Source organism: Cyprinus carpio, chromosome B6 (assembly GCF_018340385.1).
Source record: "Cyprinus carpio isolate SPL01 chromosome B6, ASM1834038v1, whole genome shotgun sequence".
Lineage (NCBI taxonomy): Eukaryota > Metazoa > Chordata > Actinopteri > Cypriniformes > Cyprinidae > Cyprinus > Cyprinus carpio.
This window is the reverse complement of record NC_056602.1, coordinates 16,129,595-16,154,989: the sequence shown is the minus strand read 5'-3', so window position 1 is coordinate 16,154,989 and position 25,395 is coordinate 16,129,595. Positions and strand designations below refer to the sequence as shown.

At 36.3% G+C, this 25,395-nt stretch overlaps 2 protein-coding genes across 12 annotated transcripts in view; both read left to right on the top strand.

Annotated features, from left to right (window-relative positions):
- Positions 1 to 11,663, top strand: part of LOC109060864 (ecotropic viral integration site 5 protein homolog) — a 60,600-nt gene extending 48,937 nt beyond the window's left edge. For 7 of the 9 annotated variants that reach the window (XM_042725866.1, XM_042725867.1, XM_042725863.1 and 4 more), the window contains 2 exons: positions 4,818 to 4,913; positions 9,681 to 11,663. In XM_042725866.1, coding sequence (XP_042581800.1) covers positions 4,818 to 4,913; positions 9,681 to 9,953 — 369 coding nt within the window. In that variant the 3' untranslated portion in view covers positions 9,954 to 11,663. Of the gene's footprint in view, positions 1 to 4,817; positions 4,914 to 8,983; positions 8,994 to 9,680 lie in introns of all 9 variants that reach the window. The other 2 variants (XM_042725873.1, XM_042725871.1) reach the window with 1 other exon arrangement.
- Positions 11,664 to 12,100: 437 nt separating this feature from the next.
- Positions 12,101 to 18,231, top strand: LOC109060917 (zinc finger protein Gfi-1-like). 3 transcript variants are annotated; one of them, XM_042725876.1, is made up of 7 exons: positions 12,101 to 12,290; positions 14,992 to 15,190; positions 15,697 to 15,849; positions 16,332 to 16,729; positions 16,816 to 16,953; positions 17,080 to 17,245; positions 17,329 to 18,231. In XM_042725876.1, the coding sequence occupies exons 2-7, from the start codon at positions 15,085 to 15,087 to the stop codon at positions 17,505 to 17,507; spliced, it is 1,140 nt and encodes a 379-aa protein (XP_042581810.1). In that variant the 5' UTR covers positions 12,101 to 12,290; positions 14,992 to 15,084; the 3' UTR covers positions 17,508 to 18,231. The 3 variants fall into 3 exon arrangements, with proteins under 3 accessions (XP_042581810.1, XP_042581808.1, XP_042581809.1); XM_042725874.1 differs by having other exon boundaries at positions 12,104 to 12,290; positions 15,649 to 15,849; XM_042725875.1 differs by lacking the exon at positions 12,101 to 12,290 and having other exon boundaries at positions 14,574 to 15,190; positions 15,649 to 15,849.
- Positions 18,232 to 25,395: the final 7,164 nt, after the last annotated feature.

Here is a 25,395-nt window from a genome sequence, read left to right as displayed (position 1 = left end):
GTGTAGCTGATAGGAATTGATTAGCTCTCACACACAAAATGGAACACCTGTTTATCATTAAATAATAAAGTACCCTAAGTTCTGCACAAATTGCCGCATTTAACAATTACACAGACAGAAAATTGTATAAAAATGTAATCAATTGACTGGCCTATTTTAAATATGTTATGGAACATTTCGAATTTGCATCTCTATTCATCATTGTTACTGATTTAGCATCAAACGGATCGTTTATTCGCTCACCTTTCGCCCACTCTTAACTTGACATGTACCATTGCTGGAAAATATAACACCATGATGTCACCACAACCTTTTTTCTCTGGACTGACTCTCTGAGTCACCTGGTGTGAGTGTGGTTTTTATTTTCACTGGAAAGATCCACTATAAAGTGAACCTACAAAACTGTCTGACACCAAACACCAACACACTAACCCGACTCCCCAGCATACAGATGTAGACACCTTTCAGAACACCCACACATCTTGTTCATCCCGAGTCTGATAATGTTTATAGTGACTGACATGCAATTAAGAAGTGAATGAAGCCTTCACAACAAAAATGCAGAGCATCAGCATTGCTGCTCCTCAGCATTGTTATGATCTCTTAGAGTGGAGTGAAGTGGGTTTTTTTTTTTTAGTTTTAACACCTAGCTGAGCTCAGGGTTGAAACGGCTGCTTGCACGGCCCATGGGACCACAGTTTAGCTATCTTCATTACCAGATGAGAAACCACTTCCTATCAGGCAGAGAAACACACTGAGCTATAATCAAAGCTCACATTTTGCTTTATGCTTTACTGCTCTGCATTCACATGATCTGTTGTAACCGAGAGATTTAGCTCAGCATGTGTTTGTGAGATGCATGCATAAAAGTGAACAAAGAAAGAGCAATAAGAGAAATCTCAGTATTATACTAAAGTGTGGCTGCAGAGGGAAACAGTGACATTTATGCGTTTCAAATCACAAGCATCTGAAACACTGAAATGACAGTGTTTGTTGCCATGCCAACCCCGAATAGAACAACAAATATGGCCTAAGCATTTTACCATTTTAATGAAGTATTCATCAGGATGTGTGTCTGTTGTAGGCGTTTGGTTTTGACGTTTCAATAAATGTGCAGTTTCTTGTCTATTCAAGTTGCTGAGCTCATTTTAAACTTAAAAGGTAATATATATATATATATATATATATATATATATATATATATATATATATATATATATATATATTTAGGTTTACATTTAACATTCATCAAATTTTAGAAAGGAGCAGTGTCACAATAGAGTTTGTTCCATCAGATAAGAATTGCTCAATTTAACGAAGTTGAATTTTTTCGCAGAATCAGACCAACAGTTAAACTCTAATACTACAAGTTCATCAGCATGACCATTCGATCGAGTCATTGTGGCTCAGTTCTGTTCTGCTTTTTGTGTGAAACGGTTATGCTGTTTACCTGTTGATTGTGAAAACATCAAGAGAAAAAAAATTTGTTAACTCCAATCCTTAAACTGAACAAACATTGGATATGGTCTGTTTTTAGGAAAATGATTTTAACTGAACAAGCTTTTGCTTCTGAAAAGAGTTGTTTCATTTTTTCCATGTAAATATATTGTCATGGAAGGCTTAAAGCTTGTTCCATTTAAACGATTTAATGCAGTCAGCATTATACTAGGATTCATATTCATATACACATTACAGAGATTGGTTAAAAAAGCACAAATCAGGAAAGCATATTTGGTGTCTTATTGGTTATACTGATACTTTTTTTGTAATTTATTGGTATTATATATAATTAGGGCTGTTGCGATAACTGCAGTACTGCGCTATTGACAAGGAAACTACAGAGGAATGCAAGAACTGCAGCAACCGTGGTTTTTGCGTGTTTTCTTTTTTCATAGGGTTATGCCCTTCTCGTGTTACGCTTTGTGCATGTGTACCGAACATTAAATAAGTTAGTAATGATCACATAATGTGTACCATTCTGATTTGTACAGAGGCTCCGTAGATTTGCACTTAACAAGTCTAAACATACAGCGAATGAGAGAGAGATCAATTGAACATGTTAGATTACTTGCGAGTCATATATATTTGTAAAAATAGGTTGTCATGTCCAAGGAAAGCCAAATCTGTGTCTTAGCATCGACGCATTCCTGGTCAGCATAGCCTTCTAATGTGGAGCTCAAAGTTAAAATGATTTCATTACATCTGTCTTTGAATGAATCAGCATTTTTGAACATGTAGTTAAATGAACGGTTTAAAGACAGACTGACTGATTGACAGCCCGTCTAGAACATGCGCAGGTGGAAATATCAATAGAAAGACTCTTGTCCAGTCAGAATCGAGGATCAGAACGAACTGTTAGGCTAACAATAGCCAAACGATCTTATTGTCAGGTTTATGTTCTGTTATGTGGATCGTTATTTTGTCATTCTCTTCCTGTTTCAATGTTATTGGGTTTCGGTTTCATTGGTTTCTGAATATGACCTCATCATATCGTAACGCAGCGTACACACACACACACACACACACACACACACACACACACACATATATATATATGGTGATAATACTGCATATCGTGCTATTGAGCCACTCAAAATTACCGCAAGGGAAATTCCTTCACGACAGCCCTATATATAATTGCTGGAGAGTAGGAAGCCTGGGTATTAACACAGGTTGTAGAGTTTGGATAAATATATATAGACTACCCCCTTCAGTTAAGTAAGTAATATATATATATATATATTTAATTAATTTATATATATATATATATATATATATATATATATATATATATATATATATATATATATATATATATAAATTAATTAAATATATATTAAATATATATAATTAAATATATATATATATATATATATATATATATATATATATATTTAATTATATATATTTAATATATTTTTAATTAATTTATATATATATATATATATATATATATATATATATATAATTAATTAATTAATTAATTAATTAATTAATTAATTACTTAGTTAATTAATTAATTAATTAATTACTTAATTAGACAGACATAGACTACCCCATTCAGTGAAGTAAGGAAGCCATTACTCAGACGTTTGATGTCCCTAGCTGCAGCCTGCCACCTGGTGATTTCATGCAGCTGAGGGTTAGGAAGTCAGCTAACGGCCTTTCCCTTATCACAGCACTATGGGGGGAAGGGGGAGAAACCTCAAGACAAACACAAATTCTTGGAAGAACACTTTAAATTCCTCACCATCCACATCCTCGGCCTATCAGAGCGCTGCATGACAGCCAAATGTAGACCACAGGAATTGAAAACACCCTTCCCTGCTAGGAGGGTGTGTATGCGTTGATCTTACCTCAGTACCTCTGAACACACCCTTTTCTGCACTTCTTCTCCTTCACTCCTCCCTCTGTCCTGTATGGCTTGCCATAACTGTAGCAATGCAGAGGAAAACGGCACTTTGCAGCATGTTTGTAGCATATGTTTTGATTCCCTTTTTAACAGGTGTGAATGTGGAGGGTAAACATGTTATGTAGTGTGTACACATGGCTGTTCAATACCGCAGCTCCCCCAAGGCATTCAGCAGTGAAAAACACAACAGCATTTAAGTGACAGTGACATACAGCCAAGTATGGTGACCCATACTCAGAATTCGTGCTCTGCATTTAACCCATCTAAAGTGCACACACAGCAGTGAACACACTAAACACACACCCAGAGCAGTGGATAACCATTTATGCTGCGGTGCCTGGGGAGCAGTTGGGGGTTCGGTCCCTTGCTCAAGGGCAACTCAGTCGTGGTATTGCCAGCCCGAGACTCAAACCCACAACCTTAGGGCTAGGAGTCAAACTCTCAAACCATTAGGCCATGACTTCCCCATAGCCTCACAATATGTTCACATATATTTAAACCAATATGGCTGCCGCAATACCCCCAACAGATTTTTCACTCACACTTATTCTTAAAGGGATGGTTCTCTCAACAATTAAAATTTTGTCAATATTTCTTCACCAAACCCATACAACTTGCTTCTGTGGAATGCAAAATGTGAATTAAAAAGAATATCTTGGCCACTTCTTTTTAGAATAAGTAAATGAATTTGGACTGAAGTTTCAAGATGATGAAAAAGCTCCATTAAATCACAGTGGAAGTATTTGTGTGCTTTATTACACCAATTTAACCATATGATAGTTGTGTGTCATTCTTGTAGATCAGGTCTTTTTAGTAAATCAGTTAATATGGTTTACAAAACTGGTCTCACTGATTCATTTACAAAGTGGACAGATCTGGTTCTCGAGTTCAGCTCTGTGAACTCCATTCTGTGATCTAATTTTAGCAGTTACCAACCAACTGAAGACAAAGACTTTGAAAATTGTTCCATACTAGTCATATGGGTTACTTTAATGGTACTTTATAGAGTGTGCATAAAGGAGCAAGAAATACAATATTGAAATTGTATCCTTTTATCCATGAAAAAGAGTAAGGCTGATGATACACAGGGCAACTTTGAGCAATTTTGCTGGGTGACTTTTTTTGAGCAATGTTTCTTTGGCACTTTACCATAGAGATTGGGTAACAAATTTCTATCTGGATACTTTAGATCAGTCGTGGACCCTGTGTCTAACCTGTTTGCCTGTTGACGATGATATTCCTCAAAAAGTTGCCCTGTGTATCATCAGACTAAGTCATGCAGATTTGAAACAATGTAAGGTTAGTTAAATGACTATGCATAAACTAATTCTGTAAATTATCCCTAGTTGTTCTAGGTAATTTGCATCTTGATTGTAAAAATAATACATATTTTTCTATCATTTAGAAAGAGGAAGGAAAAGTCCAAGGTCAGCTCAACAACACAGACTCCAGCCAGTACATCCGAGACCTCAAGGATCAGATAGCAGATCTCAAACATGAGGTAATGTCCATGTGTTCCTAGACATTTCTGAGTATTGTTTTAAAACATTTTTAGACAATTCACACTTTAAAATAGACAGAATAATAATAAGGGCATCAGCTTGGCCACACGTCTTCATCTGTGAATGCATGATGAACAATAAGGTTCATTAATGTTAATGTTCATTAATGCATTAAAGGGTTAGTTCACCCAAAAATGAAAATTAGCCCATAAATTACTCAACCTCAAATCATCCTAGGTGTATATGACTTTCTTCTTTCAGACGAATCCAGTCTGAGTTATATAAAAAATTGTCTTTGATCTTTCAAGCTGTTTAATGTCACTCAGTGGGTGTTGCATGCCTCAGTCCAAAAGAAGTTAAATAAAAAGCACCCATCCATAAAAAGATAAAAGTGTCTCTCACGGCTCCTGGGGGTGAACAAAGGCCTCCTGTAGCAAATTGATGCGTTTTTGTAAGAAAAGTATCCATATTCAAAAATGTTGTATTTAATTTATTGTTGGTTTGAAGTATGGTGTAATGTAGTGTTTGTTAACAGGAGCAAAGGAAGCAAAGTTTCCTTACTTTAGCAAAGGAAAACCAGTCTCCTTTTGGCTTATAGCGAAATCCTTCGACATTCTTCTTTACAAATCCTCGTTTTTTACTTCCAATAAGTGACCGTTGTTTTGTTTTGATCTCTCCCCTGCACTTCTGCGTGCATCACTTCTGAACTGCACATGCACAAAGCCGACCTCATACGTCATCCGCCCGGAACTGCTTCCATTTACAATAGTGATTGATAATAGATAATTCAAGTGATTATTATGTTTTGAATATGGATATTTTTCTTACAAAAACGTATAGATTCGCTACAGGAGGCCTTTGTTCACCCCTAATTTAATTTAAAGACACTAATTTAATGGATGGACGCTTTTTGTTTAACTTTTTTTTGGACTGATGCATGCAACACCCACTGAGTGGTATTAAACAGCTTGAAAGATCAAATATCATTTTTAATATAACTTCGACTGGATTCGTCTGAAAGAAGAAAGTCATAAACACGTAGGGTGACTTGAGGGTGAGTAATTTATGGGCAAATTTTCATTTTTGGGTGAATTAGCCCTTTAATATTAACTAACAATGAGCAATTCAGTTGTTACTATATTTATTCAACTTTGGATTGCAATAATGCATTAGTAAATATTTTCATTGTTAGTTCATGTTAACTAATGAAGTTTAATTATTTTTAAAAATTGGACCTTATTGTTGTGTATTATTATATAATGTTTTTTTAATAATTGTTGAAAAAAAAAATTTCAGGTGTAATTTTTTTAATGAAAATATTGACTTGATGTATCTTTTATGCAGTAGTTGCACATGTAGTTTTGTGCACACCCTGAATGGTTTGTTATGAGTCTTAGTGTCAAAGTCTACTTGGTAGCTGTGATGTTTTACCCACCCATGAGATGCTTCTTTTCCTGCCTGATGTATGTTTTTGATCTTTACAATTTGTTGTGTGGTTAGCTTTTTTTTTCACAAGCTTTATGAGCGTTTTGAACAGATTTGTTAGTTTTTCACAGGGTTTTTTAAGTGTTAACTACGCCCTGTGCATGGCCTCTTCCTGCACTTGAGTTTGCCCGCACACACCCCGTCACACTCTTAGCGCTACACCTATCCGCTCACAGGTTCTGTTATAACCACCCCAAAATCTATTCTGTCGACCCTGGGTTTTAATAAAGTGTTTGGATCTCTGGTAGAAGGTTGCCCTCATCAAATGGTTCGGGTTATTACTCAAGAGAGCAGACAGTTTTTAAGTAGACCAGCAGTGGACAGATACAAGAAGAAATGCACAGAATTTTCAGTGAGAAGTATTCCCAGTTTACATAGCATTACCTTGGCTCTACACAGTCATTGGAGATGGTACACTAAAAATAATTTTTGAATAATAAGCAGTGAAATCTAAAATTTTGTAATAAAATTTAAGGTTTATTACTCATTTATTCTCTAAAAGTTTAAAAATGGACAAAGGGGGAAAAAATAGGCGTTTTATAGCCTTCCTGTGTGACCCGGAACTTTTTTTGATGCACAGGATAAGACTCTCTTAACTGTTACATGAGGCATTGCAGAGTTTTGGATCAGAAGGATTTTCATCATTGACGTGTAGAGGGAAATGGCCACACAAAATTTCTCAAGATATGTCTCCTCTCTTGCAAGGTTTAGTATCGTGGTTATTAATTGAGTACCAATTAATTAATGAGTAATCAATTAATTGAGAATTTTATATAAGTACTGTTCCAAATAACAGTCAGGGAAAGGTAATGTTTACAATTGAGGGCTGAGGACACAGTTCTGCATTGGAGTGATCTTCAGGCTAAGGAATCCAGAGGTTTTAGATGTCGTCAGGGCTGACTAATTTGCTGGAAATTACTTTGTTGCATGCTTCTCTTGTGACAACTTTTGGTTGTCTGTAGGTGGTGCAGTTTTTGTGGCCAATGTGTTGTTTTGGTTGCTGCCCACTTCTGGAAGTGAGATTTCTGGTCATTTTTGCTATCTCTGTGGCAGTGACACATTTCAAGCTGAAATACTGTGGAAATACTGCGAGTAGATGACTTGCACGCTTGAAAGTCTGATGTATAATAAATTGATCAAAATGTACAGTTATCATTTTTTTCAAAGATAACATGAAAAATATCCATCCATCCATTTCCCAAACTGCTCGTCTTATGATTCTCAATATGGGGGTCGTGAAAGGGGTCACGTGACCATTTAAAAGGTATAGTTTTATTTTCTAATTACAATAAATATTTTTTAAATACAGGTTGATATGGATGGTGTAATGTTTATTTAGAATTTGACATCACTAGCAGTTGTAAGCATTGTGTTTGGAAATGTGTTGACACAATATGTGCAGTGGGCATGACCTCATAATTGACGTTTTTTTTCCTTTGATGTATTTATGGAACAACCAGTTTTAAAAATCCCTTGTGTATTGTTTAATACGCCATATATATATAGGCGAATGTCACCTGCTTTAGTTTTTTAGCTAGACATTATTCTACAGTAGGAAAGCTAAATTGAATGTGGAAGAGCAGAACAGAAAATGGAAAGCGTTTAATTGATTTATAAAGGGTGCAGGTCAGGATGTAGTCTGATTTCTCCTCCTGCCTAATACTGACAACAAAAGGCTGGTGGTTTGCGGTCAAACAACTTTCTACTAAATCGTTCATTCTCGGGCCATTTCAATCCCTATCAACAGAGTGCAGCAAGACAGCTTTACCTCTTAAAGCCTACCAGGTTCCTCTTTGTGCACAATCACACAGTAGCATGAATCCTGTCTGTAGCCACAAACCCTTACGAACAAGACTGATTTGGTTGTTTGTGGATGTTTAGTTTGAGCGAAGAGCGATTTAAAAATGGTACATTGTTTTTTTTTTTTTTTTTTTTTTTTGTTTTGCTTTATTAGAGTTAATCATATATTGAAATGACTGAAAATCTGATGTATAATTGATCTAAATCAACAATTTAGTTTCAAGGTTAACTTCAATTATTATAGAAGTTTAATAAAATCGCTCACCTTTACAAAATATATATCATTCCTCTGTAAATGTTTACTAGAGATTTGTGTGAAGTTGTAAAGTTATGCTTGAAAGATCAGCAACACTAAAGTCGGCTTAGTCATAACCTTAAAACAAAAGGACGGATGTCTCGTATCTGGTTGCTATTTAAATCACGTAGTTGCTAAACAGCGAGAGGTTTCCAATCAGCCGCATTTGCACCAAGCAAAACCATACTTGAGCTAATCTCTCAACATCACAAAGTCATGACTTGTCATACTTGTGGCCTCGCTTGCCATTTTGACACCGTCTTCCGGCTTGTTCACTTTTTTCTTTCTGTATCCTCGACAACCCACACATTTTCACTGTGCATTGCAAATGAATACCACATGAACACTGTGTTCTCAAAGTTTTTAAAAACTCTTAGTTGTTTTATAATTAGAGTAATATCAGATGGAATGACTGAATGTTACTGATTGTGGTGAAACTGAAATACCCATGAATATGTCTTTCCCCACATGTCTGTCTTTCTGTGGCAGAATGTTTCAGGTAAGAGCGTATGCAAATAATACAACTACCACAGAGCACGTTTCTCAGTTCAAAACCACATTTCACACAAGGTCTGTTTATTGGCTTAAAAATGGTCATTTCATTTACTACCTTATTTGGGCATGCACTTGGAGGATCGTATTATACTATATGATACATTTCATATCCCTCAAGTGCAGATGACCTGCTGACTTATTACAATAGTTGACACAAAATTCAAATTTTCATAATTTACTCACCCTCATGTTGTTCCAAAACTCGTTCTAAAACTTTATGCATTTGTTTCTTTAGTAGAACACAAAATAAGTAAATTTGAAGATTTTAGTCAAAATGTCTTTTTAAGTCCATAGACATTTAAAACAAAATGAAGGTGAGAAAATAATGACAGTTTTCATTTTTGGCTGAACTGGCCCTTTTGACCGACTATATAGTTCAAGTTGTTTGTGTAGAAAACTAATTTAATGCATACATTTTAAGCATTTTGACCCTTTTATCCCATTAAATGTGTTTAAATGGATGGTGCTGTTCAGAAATTGTGCGTTGGTGTGTGTTTTGCAACTGTTATCTTTCCTATCAATATCTTTTATGAAGAAATAGTTTCCCGGTGTTTCATTTGCATATTGTCAAATGAAATGGCTGAGGTGTTAAAGTTTCAGTTGTGCTGACGCTCACTTTCTCTGCTCGTAGATCCGATGCTTAAGAGGGCAGCGGGGCTTACCCGGCCAAGCCAGTTTTGATGGGATTCATATAGTCAATCACTATGGAGGGGACAACGAATCCTACCAGTCCTCTGATGAAGACGGAGTGAAGCTGTCACCCCAGCTGACCAGTCATCAGGTTAGAGGCCGGATCACACTACATCCAAACCTGGAGGACTCGGAAAGTGAGGGTGAGGAGGAAGGAGATGCCCTACGACTTAGTGTGTCCTCAAATGGCAGCCATAAGACAACTACAGTGTGATCATCTGGATTGGTGACACAAACTGCCATCGAAGGTCTAGGAAGGAAAGTGTGACTTTACGCTCATCCTTTAAATCTGCCTAGAGCATTGAGCATGGGACTCGAACTGGAGAACTTGAAAAGCCCTCGTTCATCTTTACAAATGGACTTATGGAGTCATATCTTTCTTAAGGTCATGGTTTACATCTGCATTTGTTTTGTTTTTGCCAAAATGCGTCAGATGTGTGTCATGGCACTAGTTTTTCATTTTAGGCTCAAAAAAGAGGACGAATAGGCCTCTTTAGGCCCTGAGACCCTTGTAATGAAAATCTACATTTTGTGGCACGGGATCCCCAAACCTTTAAAGGGGGTGTTTCTAATACCCCAAGGTTTTTTTTTTTTTCTTCACATTACGATTTTGTATAGCGTAGTGTTTTATGCATTAAGAATTTGCATTGTCATAGCTTTTATTTTTTAAATCATCCTTTTATAACAAACCACAAGAAACCAGTGAAAGCATAACTTTAGAGGGAAACGTATTACGGAACACTATTATCTTTAAATGCACATTAAACTGTTCCATATTAATACAGTGGTGTCATATCGTAAGTTAGCAAGCCTTGTTTTCTGGCATGAATTATACAATTGGGTCTTGAACACATTAAGTGTGGGTCAAGGAACCAGCATCTATGTAAATATGTACATGTTTTGATTGTTTTTCCATCTCCATTATTACTTGAAAATATGTATTCAGTGGATGTCATGTCTATATTGTAATGTATTGTACAGTCATGTTGAAAGGGATGTATTACTGAATTTGGGAGGTCTTTGGAGGCAACAACTTTTCCTGGCACACTGCTGTCCAGTAACTTTTATGTACTGTAGCTCTGATGTAGTCAGTTCTCCATTTTATAGAATGGAGTTTTTGTTTTCTGCCTGGAAAAATTCTATGAAATTCTTGCTGATTTACAATATTTTCTACAGTATGTGGTATGCTGAGCATGTTATGAGTAATGAATACCTGCAAACTGATGGAATCGAAGGCAGGGTGTGTTGGTTAGTGGAATAATGTTCTCATTTTTTCTGGCCTTACTTAAGTCAAGCACTCACAGCCAATGAGAATATACAGACTGCTTCTCGTTTTCTTTTTTATATCCATATTTGTACCATCTAGCTTCTGAATCAGTTAGCTTTTTTGCACAGATGACATGCATATCACTTCACAACAATGGAAATTACTACTATTCCCTGTTTACGTCAATTCAGCTTCACTCTACATTGTTGTTCTCCTCCAATGAGTTTGTATGTCCCAATGGTTCATTTGAAGACTTGCAAAGAAATGGAAGTTATTTCACATCAGTCTGCTATTTCTGATGTTATGATTGGCTGGAGATGAATAGCACCTGAGAACAAGCCTTAAAACCCAGCATGATGGATGTAAAGTTGGTACACTATTTGTCCACCTTTTAAAACGGCTAGTTCATCTACAAAAATAAGACTTTGCGAAACGAACTTGCAAAGCACAAAACACTAAGGTGATTTAAAGTAATCAAGTAAAAACATTATTTAATATAAACTAAAACCTCACAAAAAAAAAAAAAAAAAAATTGAATTCCTGTGGAATGTTCCTGTGGGCATTAGAGGCTTTACAGACTGTTGACAATGCAAGTTAAGTGTCTTGAAGATGACGCATATGTTGATTCAGATCACAATAAAATATCATTTGATAGTGGCCTACGATTGTCATGCTTTGTTCGGATATCTCCGTGCAGCATCAGAATTAAAAAAATAAAGGCATTGTTTAATAAATGAGTTGTTTGAGGAATCGAAAATGTAGTCATATGTTTATATATATATATATATATATATATATACATACATACATATATTTAACATTATATATGTATGAATATATACATAAACTTACATGTTTATATACATGTTTATGTATGAATATATACATATATGATTTATATATGTATATATTCAAATAACAATAACACAATACAATTTTGCTAATTTGTTTCTAGAAATCGAGTAACAAACTTGCACCAATGTTTGGACGTGTATTTTTTCCTGTATTGTGCAAGATTTATGTGTTTACATTTTATGTAACACTGTCTTACATGACAAATAAAACGCATTCAAGCTTCAAGCATTGCGTTTAACAGCTGCTGAAGGTACAGCCCTCCTTATACCGGATTACTATTGAGATGTGTCGCAAATAACGTTCAGGAAGCTTTTTGTCTATGCTCTTACGCTTAAAAGTCCATGAGATGAGATGGGCTGCGCGCGCTTTGCCTTAAACTAAAACACCGCGACCATACTGAATTCATCTTACAACGAATAGTGTGATCAGGTAAGCGCTGCAATCCCTGTTGGCAAATGAGCCCTTGTCAAATTGAAAATGATTGATAGGTATAAAACATAATTCTTAAATCAATGTTTCGCTGAGAGTAAAATCACAGTTCGCGCGTTTCCAGTTACGCATGAAGTTTCATACTGTACCTACGATTTTAACATTAATAAAACTCATTGACTCATCTCAGCACTGTTTTATCAGTGCAAATGTAAACGGTTTGATTCGCAGCGTTTGGTATTTCGTTGATGACAGTTTGTCAGTTAAAACGTACATGAACGACTATTAAAGAAAAGCATCGCGTTATTTTGGTATAACGTTTTTGGTTGTTTGGAGAAATAGCCTAATCTTTTCTGTAGTCTGTCTTTATAACTATTACTTATGCACTGTATTTTAGAAGTGTAATATAATGCTCATCATTAGAATATATTAAAATTTATATTCGAAAAAGAAAAAAAAGCAACGAGGCTACAGTAAGGATTTTTCTTTTTTCTTTCCTTTCTTTCTTTCTTTCTTTCTTTCTTTCTTTCTTTCTTTTTTTTTGTTACTTTCTACTTTCTATTTTATTTTATTCTGAGAGTTGCTTTATGGATTGTTAAACTGACGCGATTCTGGGAATGACAAAATATGTGGTGCTGAGATTCATTTATTTATTCCAGTTATTACAGTGTTCTGTAAATAGCTTTAGGTTTCTGTCACTTTCGTTATTTTGGATAAATAGGCTATGGCCTAACTGTATAAAGACTATATGCAATATATGATTTTCGTGATGAAGCACAAAGCAAAAGTGAGATAATGTTTGAGCATCAGTCAAGATATTGCCTATAGTGTCCTTACATTATCGGTATCCTGTCTACCGGATGGCCTGCGGTGGCATGTCTAATCGACGGAGGGCACATTGCGCTTTGATTTCCTGGGCTTTGCACACTCTTCTGCAGATCCTGGACTGTGTGATTGCAGGCTATCAATGCACCCTACTGATGGGCGAGACAGATTTCATAAATCCATGCAGACTGGTCAAAAAGTGATCGAAACCTGTCCAAATGACAAACTGAAGCAGTAGCCTAACTTACATAACGGTTTGCCCACATCATTTTACTGCTTTATTTTTTTTCTCAATATGACAGGCTGCAGTAGCCTTGCGCTCTATGTAAGTGAATTGAAGCGATTCATTTAGGAGACGGCTGTCACGAGTCAAATTTGGGCAGGTGAGACGCAGACTGATGGACTGGCTGTATGGGCTCCCACTGATTGTCTGCCGCACGAGCTGAATGCGTGTCCCTGTTGTGTCCGCGACAGATCACCAGCGTCCACTCTGAACAAGGCAGCTCTGTTCACTGAGCAGCCACGAAACTCGAGAACACCGTGACCCCGCTTGCGTGTGGACATCATTATTCCAAAGCTATAAAAACCAAGTTTTACCTTATCACTTTGATAAAGCCCGCTTAATGAACCTATAGTCAATTAAAAAACTACAAGGAGCATTTTAATTTCGGTATTAACTAGATTTAGCCTAATATAAATGTCATTCCACCAAATGGTAGATTTTGCATTTTGAAAATGTAAATAATTATTGAAATTAAATATTTCATTAAAAATTAAACTTCAGAAAAGGATTACATTGTTTAATGACATGTTGGCTTGACGGTAAGTTGTATTGTTGATTTGGTCATTTTTCGCCTTGCGCTCAAGGGCATGACAATTCATTGTGTTTATTAGAAAGAAAATTTGATGTTGATATTTCTACAAATGTCAATTTATAATTTGTTTTATGGTTTTCTTTACAAAATCATAACAGGGTTGACTATCTAGGATCAATAACTATTCTGGACAAAGGTAGAAAAAACTTAAAGTTGTTAAGAAAGGACAAACTTTTGAAGAGTTGAATGTGTCATAATGATGTCGTTTAGATTGTCATTTGACACTTTTTTAATGGAATTGTGAGGGGGCGGGGTGACGATAAAAAGTTGACACATAACCTGAAACTAAAATTTTAAAAATATAGGCTAAAGAATTAATACAAAATTACAGTTCTAATTTCATTAGAACATAAATATTTCTTTATTATTATTATTTTTATTCATCAAAGTGTGCATTTTCTAATGCAGCAAACGAAAATAAAATGTAAAATAAAGTAGCCTACATTTAGGCTATGTTCGATTTTTGTTGATGTGCACATAGGCTACTGCATATAATAAATAAGTTGTGTTAGCATTTAGACATGTTCATGTTTAAAATATATTAGGCCTAATTAAAGACACATACAAAAAATATCCATCAATGATATTGAAATTGTCAAATTTTTAATAACATTTTAGGCTGTTTTCGGAAGTAAACTAATTTTTGTTGTTGTTGTTAACAGCCAGTTTTTAATACCTGCACAAATCATGAGTTAACAGAGGGAGAAGGCACAGGCTGGGTTGCAGTCTCCTCGTTTCCTCTCCCCCTGCAGCTAGGGATTGAGTAACACATTGATAAAACAGTGTATCACTTATCCTGATAGCCACGGTTCCCCCCGGACCTGTCTGTCCTCTCGTAGAGGGGCGGACCAATCACAGGCCTAAGGCTTGGTAGTTGTTCCTTTAAAGCACCTGTCTTCATAACACCTGGCAGACGAGAGAACTGCTTTACGCATGCTCCAATTCTGCCGTATCCTCTATACAGACGCGCTGCTCAACCAATGATCTTCAAATCTTTTCAGAGATAAAAAAGCCGCCGCATCCGTGGATCTGACAGATTGCCTGATCTTCACTAATGACTGAGGACATAGCAGGAAGGAACCAGAGGAGACACAATGCCTAGGTCTTTCTTGGTGAAGAGCAAAAAAGCCCACAGCTACCACCAGCCACGATCTTTGGAGGATGACCACAGCAGACTTGATACTGTTCATATATGTGCAGGTATGTCAAAATGATATCGATTTATTGATAGTGTAGATAACAATGCAAAATGCATCGCAATTATCAAACATAGTCAAACAGAAAGTGTAGTTATAGGCTACCTATTTATTAAAAAAAAAAAAAAAACGTTGTCTAGCCATTTAAAAGTGAAAGAAAGTGAAAGTCGTGACATTTGTCAACCATAACCCTAACCCTTTTACTATGACATTTTCATTTTAAAACTATTATTTTTCACATTCCTAAAAGATGAAAGACAGACTTGCTTGTCAAAGAAAGAAAGTGCTGTAAAATAGCGGGCGTACGAGTTTTTACATTTGTGTGGGGGAAACTCTAGATTCTAGATTTTGGTTGGCACAATGAGCCATTCGTAGTACATTAGATGTTCGTGAACAGTTGTGAGATAAATATTTTATACAGTTGTGGTTTTGATTAAAAAAAAAAATGAAATCTCATAACAGAAAGCAAAACTTCAGACGAGTCAGAGTGCTGTACGGATGTCCTGACAGGCGACACGGCTGGCGCTTGTTCACCGGACTCTCACCTGGTAGATCAAGCGGATCTTTCTTCCAAGTCTCCTCTCAGCTGTGGGGGAAGCGTGTGCGACCGCTCCTCAGATTACGAAGACTTCTGGCGACCTCCATCACCATCAGCATCACCTGGTAGGCTATGGATATATTTATAAACGTATTAAAGATCTCTGAAGCTCATCAAATTTGAATGCACTGGGTGCCTGTTATACGACTAATGCTTTTCTTTACATATGAAATCTTCTCAACCTGTTTTTAAACGTTTTGTTTTCTACCAAAACATTGTACTCGTCGGTGAAAATTTGCATGAGACCATAATAGCCTGGCTGCTTGGGAACGCTTCGTTCATTCTGGATCAAATATCAAAAATATGTGGGCTAATTGTAAATCTTTTGTGATTTGTTTGAATGTTATTTAAGATATTTGCAAAATTAACCTAAACAGATTTTGGCACAAATTGTATAACGTTTAGCCTTTTAAGTATAGGCTATAAATTGGTTAAAACAGTTTGACCCTTGGCTACACAGCTATGTAAGCCACTGTAAAATCCCAAACAGAGTTATTTAATAGGCTACGCGGAAATCTTTAAATGATCGATTTTGTCTGTTAAACAGAGTCAGAAAAGTCCTTTTCACCCTCCGCTGAGGAAACACAGCCGTTCGCCGTCCCCTTCAGGCCTTACGCGTGGAGCAAGTACTCGGGATGTGAAATCAGACAGCTGGTGCAGCATACTTTCAACCATCACCACTCTCTGGATCTCGAGCGGCCTACTCCTCCAGCCTATTACAATGACCGCGTGCTCGAGTCCTCTCTTTTCACTGAAAGAGGATCTGGTGCTAGCATTTACAACAGTTATAGTTCCACCGCCACCCTATTCGAGCGCGCCACTGCCTCTGGACTTTATGATGACAGCAACACACTGGGAAAAGGAACGCAGGTGAAATCCAGCTCTGATGTGATGTGCAGTCGTCTCCTGCTGAATGGCGCATACAAATGTATCAAATGCAGCAAGGTAATGTAGCGCAAATAACTCGCTCGGATTTTTATAAATCACGATTAGACATTAGGCTGTTAAAGATTGCCCTCCCCGTTCCACAGGTGTTTTCTACTCCACATGGCTTGGAAGTTCACGTCCGGAGGTCGCATAGTGGAACAAGACCTTTTGCTTGCGACATCTGCGGCAAAACGTTTGGACACGCAGTCAGTCTGGAACAACACAGAGCTGTTCACTCACAGGTAGAGTATAGACTACTCGAGTTTTGTACTAATTTGGTATTGTAATAAAAATAATAGCAAACACTTCTAAATTAAATCGATTGAATGCAAATTCGAAATTTACGAAACACGCCTTTCATCCCACAGGAGAGAAGTTTTGATTGTAAAATCTGTGGAAAAAGTTTTAAAAGATCATCCACTTTGTCCACTCACCTCCTCATACACTCTGATACACGGCCCTATCCGTGCCAGTACTGCGGAAAGAGATTTCACCAGAAATCAGATATGAAGAAACACACATTCATCCACACAGGTAAGCTAAATACATGGGAAGAACTTTATCTATAGAAATAGAATTTTGGATAGAAACGCTGACGTATGGATTTTCTCTCCCAGGGGAGAAGCCACACAAATGTCAGGTGTGTGGGAAAGCTTTCAGTCAGAGCTCCAATCTGATAACACACAGTCGAAAACACACCGGATTCAAACCGTTTGGATGTGACCTCTGCGGCAAAGGATTCCAGCGCAAGGTCGATTTAAGAAGACACAAGGAAACACAACACGGACTGAAGTGAGGAAACACTTCAGGACTCTACCGAACACTATTGAACAACCCATCGGGACTTTAATTGTCTTTTTAATTTAAACAGCTACAAATGCTCATTCATTAAATCAGTGTTTTAGAGTAGGCAACTAATAGCGTTTACATTAGTTGTAGAGCTGTTGATGCTTTGTGAGATTTGCCTACGAGTCAGCAGCAGGCCAGCAGGTCTGGCAGCTTTCATGGTGATGTTATACAGGGTATATCGCAGGGTATCTTGATCCAAATCAATTGCCCGCTGCAGAGACATGCCAGGCACCGTGTCTGAACCCAAAATATTATCACCAAAATAATTAGGGACGAAATACAACCGCCGCGAGAAAGGACACTGTATCACCCAAAATATCAGCTGAAGGAGAGAAAAATCACCGCATCTCAAAAGAATGTCACTTTGTTTTCAACGCTGCAAAGGGAATGCTGGCAAAACAAGCACTACAATAGACTGCGAGATTTCATCAATAAAAGGATTGTTTGTGTACTAATAGCCCAACTTAAATGATTTGGCAACTCGTTGAAGTCTTTCCATTCATCATTTTTTGTTTTCTAGTAGGTTCGTTTTCTTTAGCGTAAACTAAACAAATAGCTATGTAAGAACTCAACTGTCTATACCTTTTCAAATTTATTAAATCGATAAATTAAATTAAATTTGTTTTATAGATTTTACACTATTTATTGGAATAAAGAATTTTACAGAGATATATTTCGTGTGTATTTTTTATTTGTTTGTCAACGTTTGTATAGCCTATTGTTTCAGACTGATTTATAAAATCTCTGTACAGTGCGCCACGAATTACTTAGGCTATATTGAGCCAAGCATAGGCCTTTTCATTTCATGATTGTAAATGAAAACATTTCATTATTTTAAGAATTCAGTATTTTATTACATGTTTAAAATAAAATGATTTATTCGAAACAACTGTGGGAAATTCCAAATGTGTTCCGCAATCAGTGCGTTACTTTCAAGATGACAAGAAATAGGTTAATGGAAAGTCAAGAATTATTTTATATTAGAAAGGAAAGGGAAGAGAAAAATGTGGGAAAATAAAGAAGATTGATCAACTACAATAAAATACCATCTCAGCCTACAAATTCACTGAAGGCTGAGAGGAGATAAGTCACAAAACAGATCAATTGAAAACCACGAATAATTTATGCTCGTATTGTTAATAAAAAGACCAAAAATCTTTTCTTTTTTCCCTTCTTTTTCTGAAGCTCCATTTTATTTTTTTACTATTTATTTGTCCTTTTGGTTGTCAACTGATTGTCAACTTTTCCAACGATTTATTGCACAGCCCGAGAAATGAATGTCAGATTTATTTAACATTAGTCTACAATTTATACGGTTTATATTGTAATTCACAATTAACTGCAGAAATGATGAATTTCCAACACATATCAATAGTCATCAAAAACAGGATAAATCTGGCCTTACATTTTTTAATCGAAATTTAATTAGCCTATAGGCTATCCCAGAAATCAGATGCAGATGATCGTCAAATCGAACGTCTAGCCTATTTGTTTTTCTACCTTATCTGACCATGGAAATAATTATCCCCTTTTATTTACACTGTAAACACTCTTGGATTTCTCCTGTTAACCAAACTGAGTGTAAATACAGGGAGTTTATTCAGCAGAAACAGTTCACTCCCGCGGAACAATAGGGCGGGTCAGTGCATTCTGCTTCCCTGCAGCCTAAATGGCCTCGGGATATAACGTCAACTTTTCTAGGGATTTGGCACAGTGAAGGTAAATAATGTGCGGTCTAAAATCTGTTTGCAAAAACGCAACCGCCCATATACGCCTGATAAAATAACAATAATAATTTCCCATTTTTCAAAAGTAGCTTACCCTCAGCATTTCTTTCGAAATTAAATTCTTTGTTGGACGCACAAGTTTTTCAATTAAAGAACACTAAGCACTATACATTGATTGAAATCACTGACTTTTCATGGCTTAAATCTTACTGTATTTATGCCCGTGAAAATGCTTAATATTTAAAAACCCCGAAGATTTGACTGCAGGGAACATGGAAATGCATATTTATTCAAGAAAAAACAGATAAGAGCACAGCTGTGGGGTTACATGTTCTGCTGCTATTTGGGAAATCGAACATGCCCGAGGAATAAGGACAATATTCTGTATGTAATCTGCTCCTCCTTTTTTGACTCCATCAACAGCTGATAACATTCATGATTGTCAGAATCACTGTAGACATATCCGTCATTTAAAATGCAGCATTAGTTATTTCCCTGTTAGAGAACGTTACAGTGGTGTGTGTAAGAATAGACAGTATGGCAGTACAGTGGGTATAGTGGATGTGGTCCAGGGTGCTGCAGGGATTGCACTGCCTTAAGGTAGGTCAGTATCCACCACAGATGTTTCAATCCTCTGCAGTTCACTCAGAGGGAAAGTGCAAGCTTCAAGTGGACCATTAGGCCAGACCACTGAAAAGTGAGGGTTTTAAGACCATTGCCCCACAGCCTCCAGGCATATCAAATATGAATAGAAGAAGTCCTGGAAAGAGCCCAATCAATTTCAGTGGGCGAGTAATCAGAGCACTTCAGTCTTTGGCTTACAAACACACACACTAACAAAACAAAACATAAAGGTTGCAATAATCTGTCTGATAATTTAAAACAAAGGTATAAAGAGTTGTGGAAATATTCACATGGTGGTGTATTGAAGTAAATACAAGGCTATTCCATGCTTAGGGTTATCTAAAATGAATGTCTGTTACAAATAAAATATAGAGGATAACTTAAGTTTCGCTCAGGTTTTAGATGAGAGACCCATATTTAATTTAAGAATCAGCCTTCAGGAAGATTCAATACCTTAATGCAGCAGTTCACCCCCCCAAAAAAAATTATTCTGTCATTGTTTACTCACCCTCGTGACCTTCCAAACATGCCTTTCTTTTGCAAAACACAAAAGCAGGTATTTTGATGAACCAAACTGTTTTGGTTGCCAGTGCCACTGACTATCATTTTTGATTTTTCATTTAGAAAATTTTATTTTTCATCTTTATGTTACACAGAAGAAAGAAAGACAAAGAAGTTTATAATAATATGAGGGTCAAAAAAAAAAAAATTCTATTTTGTTTTGGATAAACTATAACTTTTTTAGCAAATACAACACTTGATGTATATGCGTCATGGTGCAGTTTTATTACCATCTGGTTGAATTTATGTACACGACACACTAATATAAATATAAAAAAATATACATACATTAAGGAAACTTAAAATTAAGTAAAAAGAAAGAGAAAAAAATACATAAAAAAGTAATAATAAATTAAAAAAGAACAAGTGCATGACCAAAACAAAAGGATAAAATAATCCAAAGTGGGCCTATGTTCTTAAAACATGTTTAATGATAGACAAACAACATTTATCAAGTGACAATACCAGAGAATATTAAGGACTAAATCCTAGGAGTCCTCCAGACTGCCAATCACTACTTGAATATTGCTAAACATATTTGTGAAAACAGCCCGAAAACCACAGACACTTTAAATAGATGGGTGGATTGGTTATGGTGTGTGTGGTTATGGTTGTATAAATATTATTTATTTATTTATATATTTTTTAAAGCAGCAGTATCATGTAAGCAATTAAGCTTAAATAGGTAAGCTCTGTATGGATCACCTGTGAAACTTATTTTGGTTTAATCAAAGATGAATTACTCAGCAGTCCCTCAATCAGCCAGATGAACAAGAGTGACAGAAGAAATGCAGGGCTTCTGCACCCCTGTGATGGGATAGCAGCGGAAGGTCTCAGCGAGACAGGGCTCAGATACTGTGTTCTTTTGTTGTGGCACTTTATTTATTATTTACTTGATCTGAAAAATAGACTGCAAGACAACTGCACAGCTGTCATCAGGCAGTAGGGTGGGCATACAAATTATTCATGATTTTAGAAAGAAAGGTAGATAGAATAAAGAGAGAGAGAGAGAGAGAGAGAGAGAGGGAGAGAACATAACAGGGAATTTGTTTGGCACGGATGACAGACCCTCACACTAAGAACAATTTGCACAGGTTTTAAGAATGATACTAGGTGAAAATAAAAAAATAAATTAAAAGTTTTACTAGAAATTTCAATGGGAGAACGATGTATATGTATATATGAAATTTTGTATTTTAATGTTATGTATATGAAATCTAAAAACTACAAAATGGCCATCAATAAAACCTAATTAATAAAACTTTTTTTTTTTGTGCAAGCGCTGACAACTTTTATAACAGTATATATAATCTGAAAAAAATGGATGTACAAATATTAATTATATTATTTACTTTGTGTGGCAAAATGACACCCTAAATAAAACAAATACATATATGAATTAAAAAGTAATCTCAATAGCAAAGACTGATTTGCCTTAAACTCTGCATCAGGTTACAGTGTGTGAGGCCATCAGTGTAAAGTGTCTGTCTGCTCCTATTCATCCTATTTCAGCTTGACATGACACCTCAGTACAGACCCAGGGGAACAGGGAGCATTTTTCCAGTCTGCTCTGGGATGTCCCAGCTGAGCCTGAGTACCACACTTTTACTGCCCAAACACCACACACTTTTGTTTTGAAGTCCTTGTTGTTTTCAGGACTGTTTAACAAGGTAAGTCTCCTGAGTCCTGGCATGCTTTAAAGTCAGTCACTCTGAAGAGTCTGTAGGGCTGAAGTATGTGTGTGTGAGACAGTGTAACAGGGAAAAGTTAAGTGTGGGGGTCTTAGTAAAAATGGGTGAGACCAGTGGTGATTACCACAATTGAGAGACATTAGACCTGGGTGAGCGGCCAAATATGTTCTGACAATTTTCTTCAGGTTTAAGGCCCTGAAAGCTTTTCCATTAGTTATCTCGCAGAGGGGCCCACCAACCCCTGCACAGCACGCAGTCATATAGTGAGCCTCCACCAGCTGCTGAAAGGTGGGTGCAGTAGGTCGCTGCTCATTTAAAGACATGTTTATCTGCTTCATTTAGCATTACATATCACTTCCACTATTTGTATGCTATGGCTGTCGCTCAAAAGGAGACGCAAAGGCAGGGCTCTACGCTTACTTTTCTTTTTAGGAGCACTTGTGCCATCTTTTATGTCAAATTCAAAAATTGTTATTAATAAGCTTTTTAAGTTAAAAGATTAGAATAATTTACCGATCAAATGAAATCAGTATTATCAAAATTAATTTGTACTACATGTGGCAAAGAAGAACTCAAAAGTGGCTTGTAGGTGTATTTTCAGACATTTAATGAGGCTCAGAGGCAGCATGAGTGCAATTAAATTAATACATTTATGTTGAGATTAATGTTTTAAATATAAAATTTTGAATATAGGAACATTTAATGATTTAAATAACTGAAAAGATATACTTTAAAAATAAAAATAAAACTGCCAGTAGGTTCAAACGGCTGATTCATTCAGGAATGAAGCAGTCTTTATGAATGGTTAACTGAATCATTGGCTTACTAGATTCATTTAAAACACACATTTATTCATAAACGAAACAACGCTGTGTTGGAATGGTTTATATTTATGAAAGGATTCATAAGCTTGCATAACTCAGGTCTGTTAAAATTTATTTTTTTTTTAGTGGTGTGTTGATTCTGATTAATGTTGTGTTCTATGGTTTTTGAGATATGTCTGTGATACATTACTCAATGCTACAAAAACATGTTCATGAAATGGTAGATATGTGCAAACCGCAAATATGTAAAAAAAATTTAGAAATCAGAATTCCAATCAGACAATTTCATTTACGGTTTATGAAAACAATGGAAGATATGTTGAGATGTGAATGAGACTAAGAACTAATGGTAAAAAATAAAAGTATACCTTAAAAAATATTTGACATTTCCCAGAAATCTACCTCCACTACCACCAACAATAATTCGAATTTCCATGACATGATATCTTATTCATCCTGCTAGGAGCATTTTCTTTAGCCGGAGTTCATTAGTATGGCTCTGTTTCATCAACATTTAAAGAGTAATCTAATAGCATCCGAATCCTGACAAAAGCACTAAAAGGATTCATGCTAGTAAAAGATTGAACAAAAAGAAACTCTCCGGTCAGAAACTAATACAATGTGACAGACAGGTCCAGCTGCTCAGTTGCAGTAGAATTAAAAGCTCTAAAATCTTTTATGTAACAGTCCTTGCATTTCTTTGACCGTGCATTGCCCCTGTCCACAATTCAAGAAAGATAAAATAAAGAGTTCTGTAAAGTAATGTTTCAGTATATTTTTATTCTATAACACTAGAATATTATTAGTAGTCATCCATCAATGTCAATAAGCTTAAATCTCTCCACTCCAACATGATTTTCCAGGGTCCAGGGTTAACCTAACCCTAACCCTAACCCTAACCCTCCTAACCCTAACCCTAACCCTAACCCTAACCCTTCCAGCCTAAGAGGTTGCGAACTGATACAATCCTCCACTTAACCAGGCCTGACTAAAGCAATGAACCTCTCTGAAAAATTCATAAGATCCATTTAACAAAATACCAAGCCAAGCAAAAGGATGTATCAAACTAGAGAAGGAGAAAGGGATGCAGTAAACTGATATGTAGAGAATGAGAGAGGGAGAGAGAGAGACAGGAGATGGTGGTGGTGAGAAAAATTACAAAAGAATTATTCTCAGTCATAATAAAAAATTTATGTTGAGGCATTCAAGTAAAGTTCCTTTTGATGTTCTGATTTAATGAATGATTTGAGGCTCAGATGTAGGTTTGCTGAAGCCTGTACTAATGTCTGTTCAGCGTCTGTGTAGTCATGTGTCACTCTGCAGCACCATCAAACCACTGCACTGCTTCTCAACAGATCAGGCAGTCTGCAGTAAGCTGGTAAGTACTTCCAAAGTCCCTGAGGTCCAGCACGCACAGATGCATTCTGACACTAGACCCACAAATACAGCAAAACGTTTGCTCACTAACTCAGACATGCTGATATGTTACTACACTGTTTAAAAGCACTAGAGATAAAAGGTTGTCTTATGTAGTGGTGTATGTGGGAACAGCTGTGATGTTTTTCTGCTGTTTTGTGAATATGGTTGGTGTTGACTCTGATGGGCAGTGAAGTGTGAAAGGAACAAAAGAGCAAGCTTCATGAAAACGAACAAAACATACATTTGTGTACCGGCCACTTGATTTAAAAATATATTATCTCCCTTTTGTCAAACATGATCTTTGGTGGATAAATCTCACTCGGTCTGATTGCATTAAATAATAATGGCCCACGGCCAACAGAAAAGGGAAAATTATACACAGTATAGATAAGTGCCAATGCCATGTTACAAAAAAGTAATGAATTCAATTCACCTTAAGTGTAACAAATCCATTTTACCAAGTTTAACAGGAATTATTATACAACTGTGGGTATATGCAACTGCTACACATATCAATGTAAAGTTAATTTGTCCCACATTAAATATTTCAAAGAGAGAAACAAATCTTTAGTTTGCAAAATAAAAACTCCTTTTAATTCTTTTAAATATAAAAGACGAAGGTGATCTGCGAGACAGCATTACAAAGACAAAGATCTGGGTTGCAGTGGTAGATGAGACTGGCCCTGCTCGTTTTCCGGCTGGTGTATGCTAAATCATTCATGATCACAACCAGTACCTGATCTGCTCAAATCAACTCTTGAGTTTTTCCAACCTGCTTTCCACACAGTCCAGCCATAGGTGTTTGCACAACAACAGCATGAAGAGGCAGGTGTGGCTACTGACCTCCAAATCACATTTACTTGATTTATCACTTCACTTTGTTATAAGAAACCTCAAAGTAGAAAAATAAAAAGGTAATTGTGAGGCATAGTTTAAAAGTAGAAATAATCTTACGGTGCTAGAGAGAAGTCACACTGAAATATATAGTT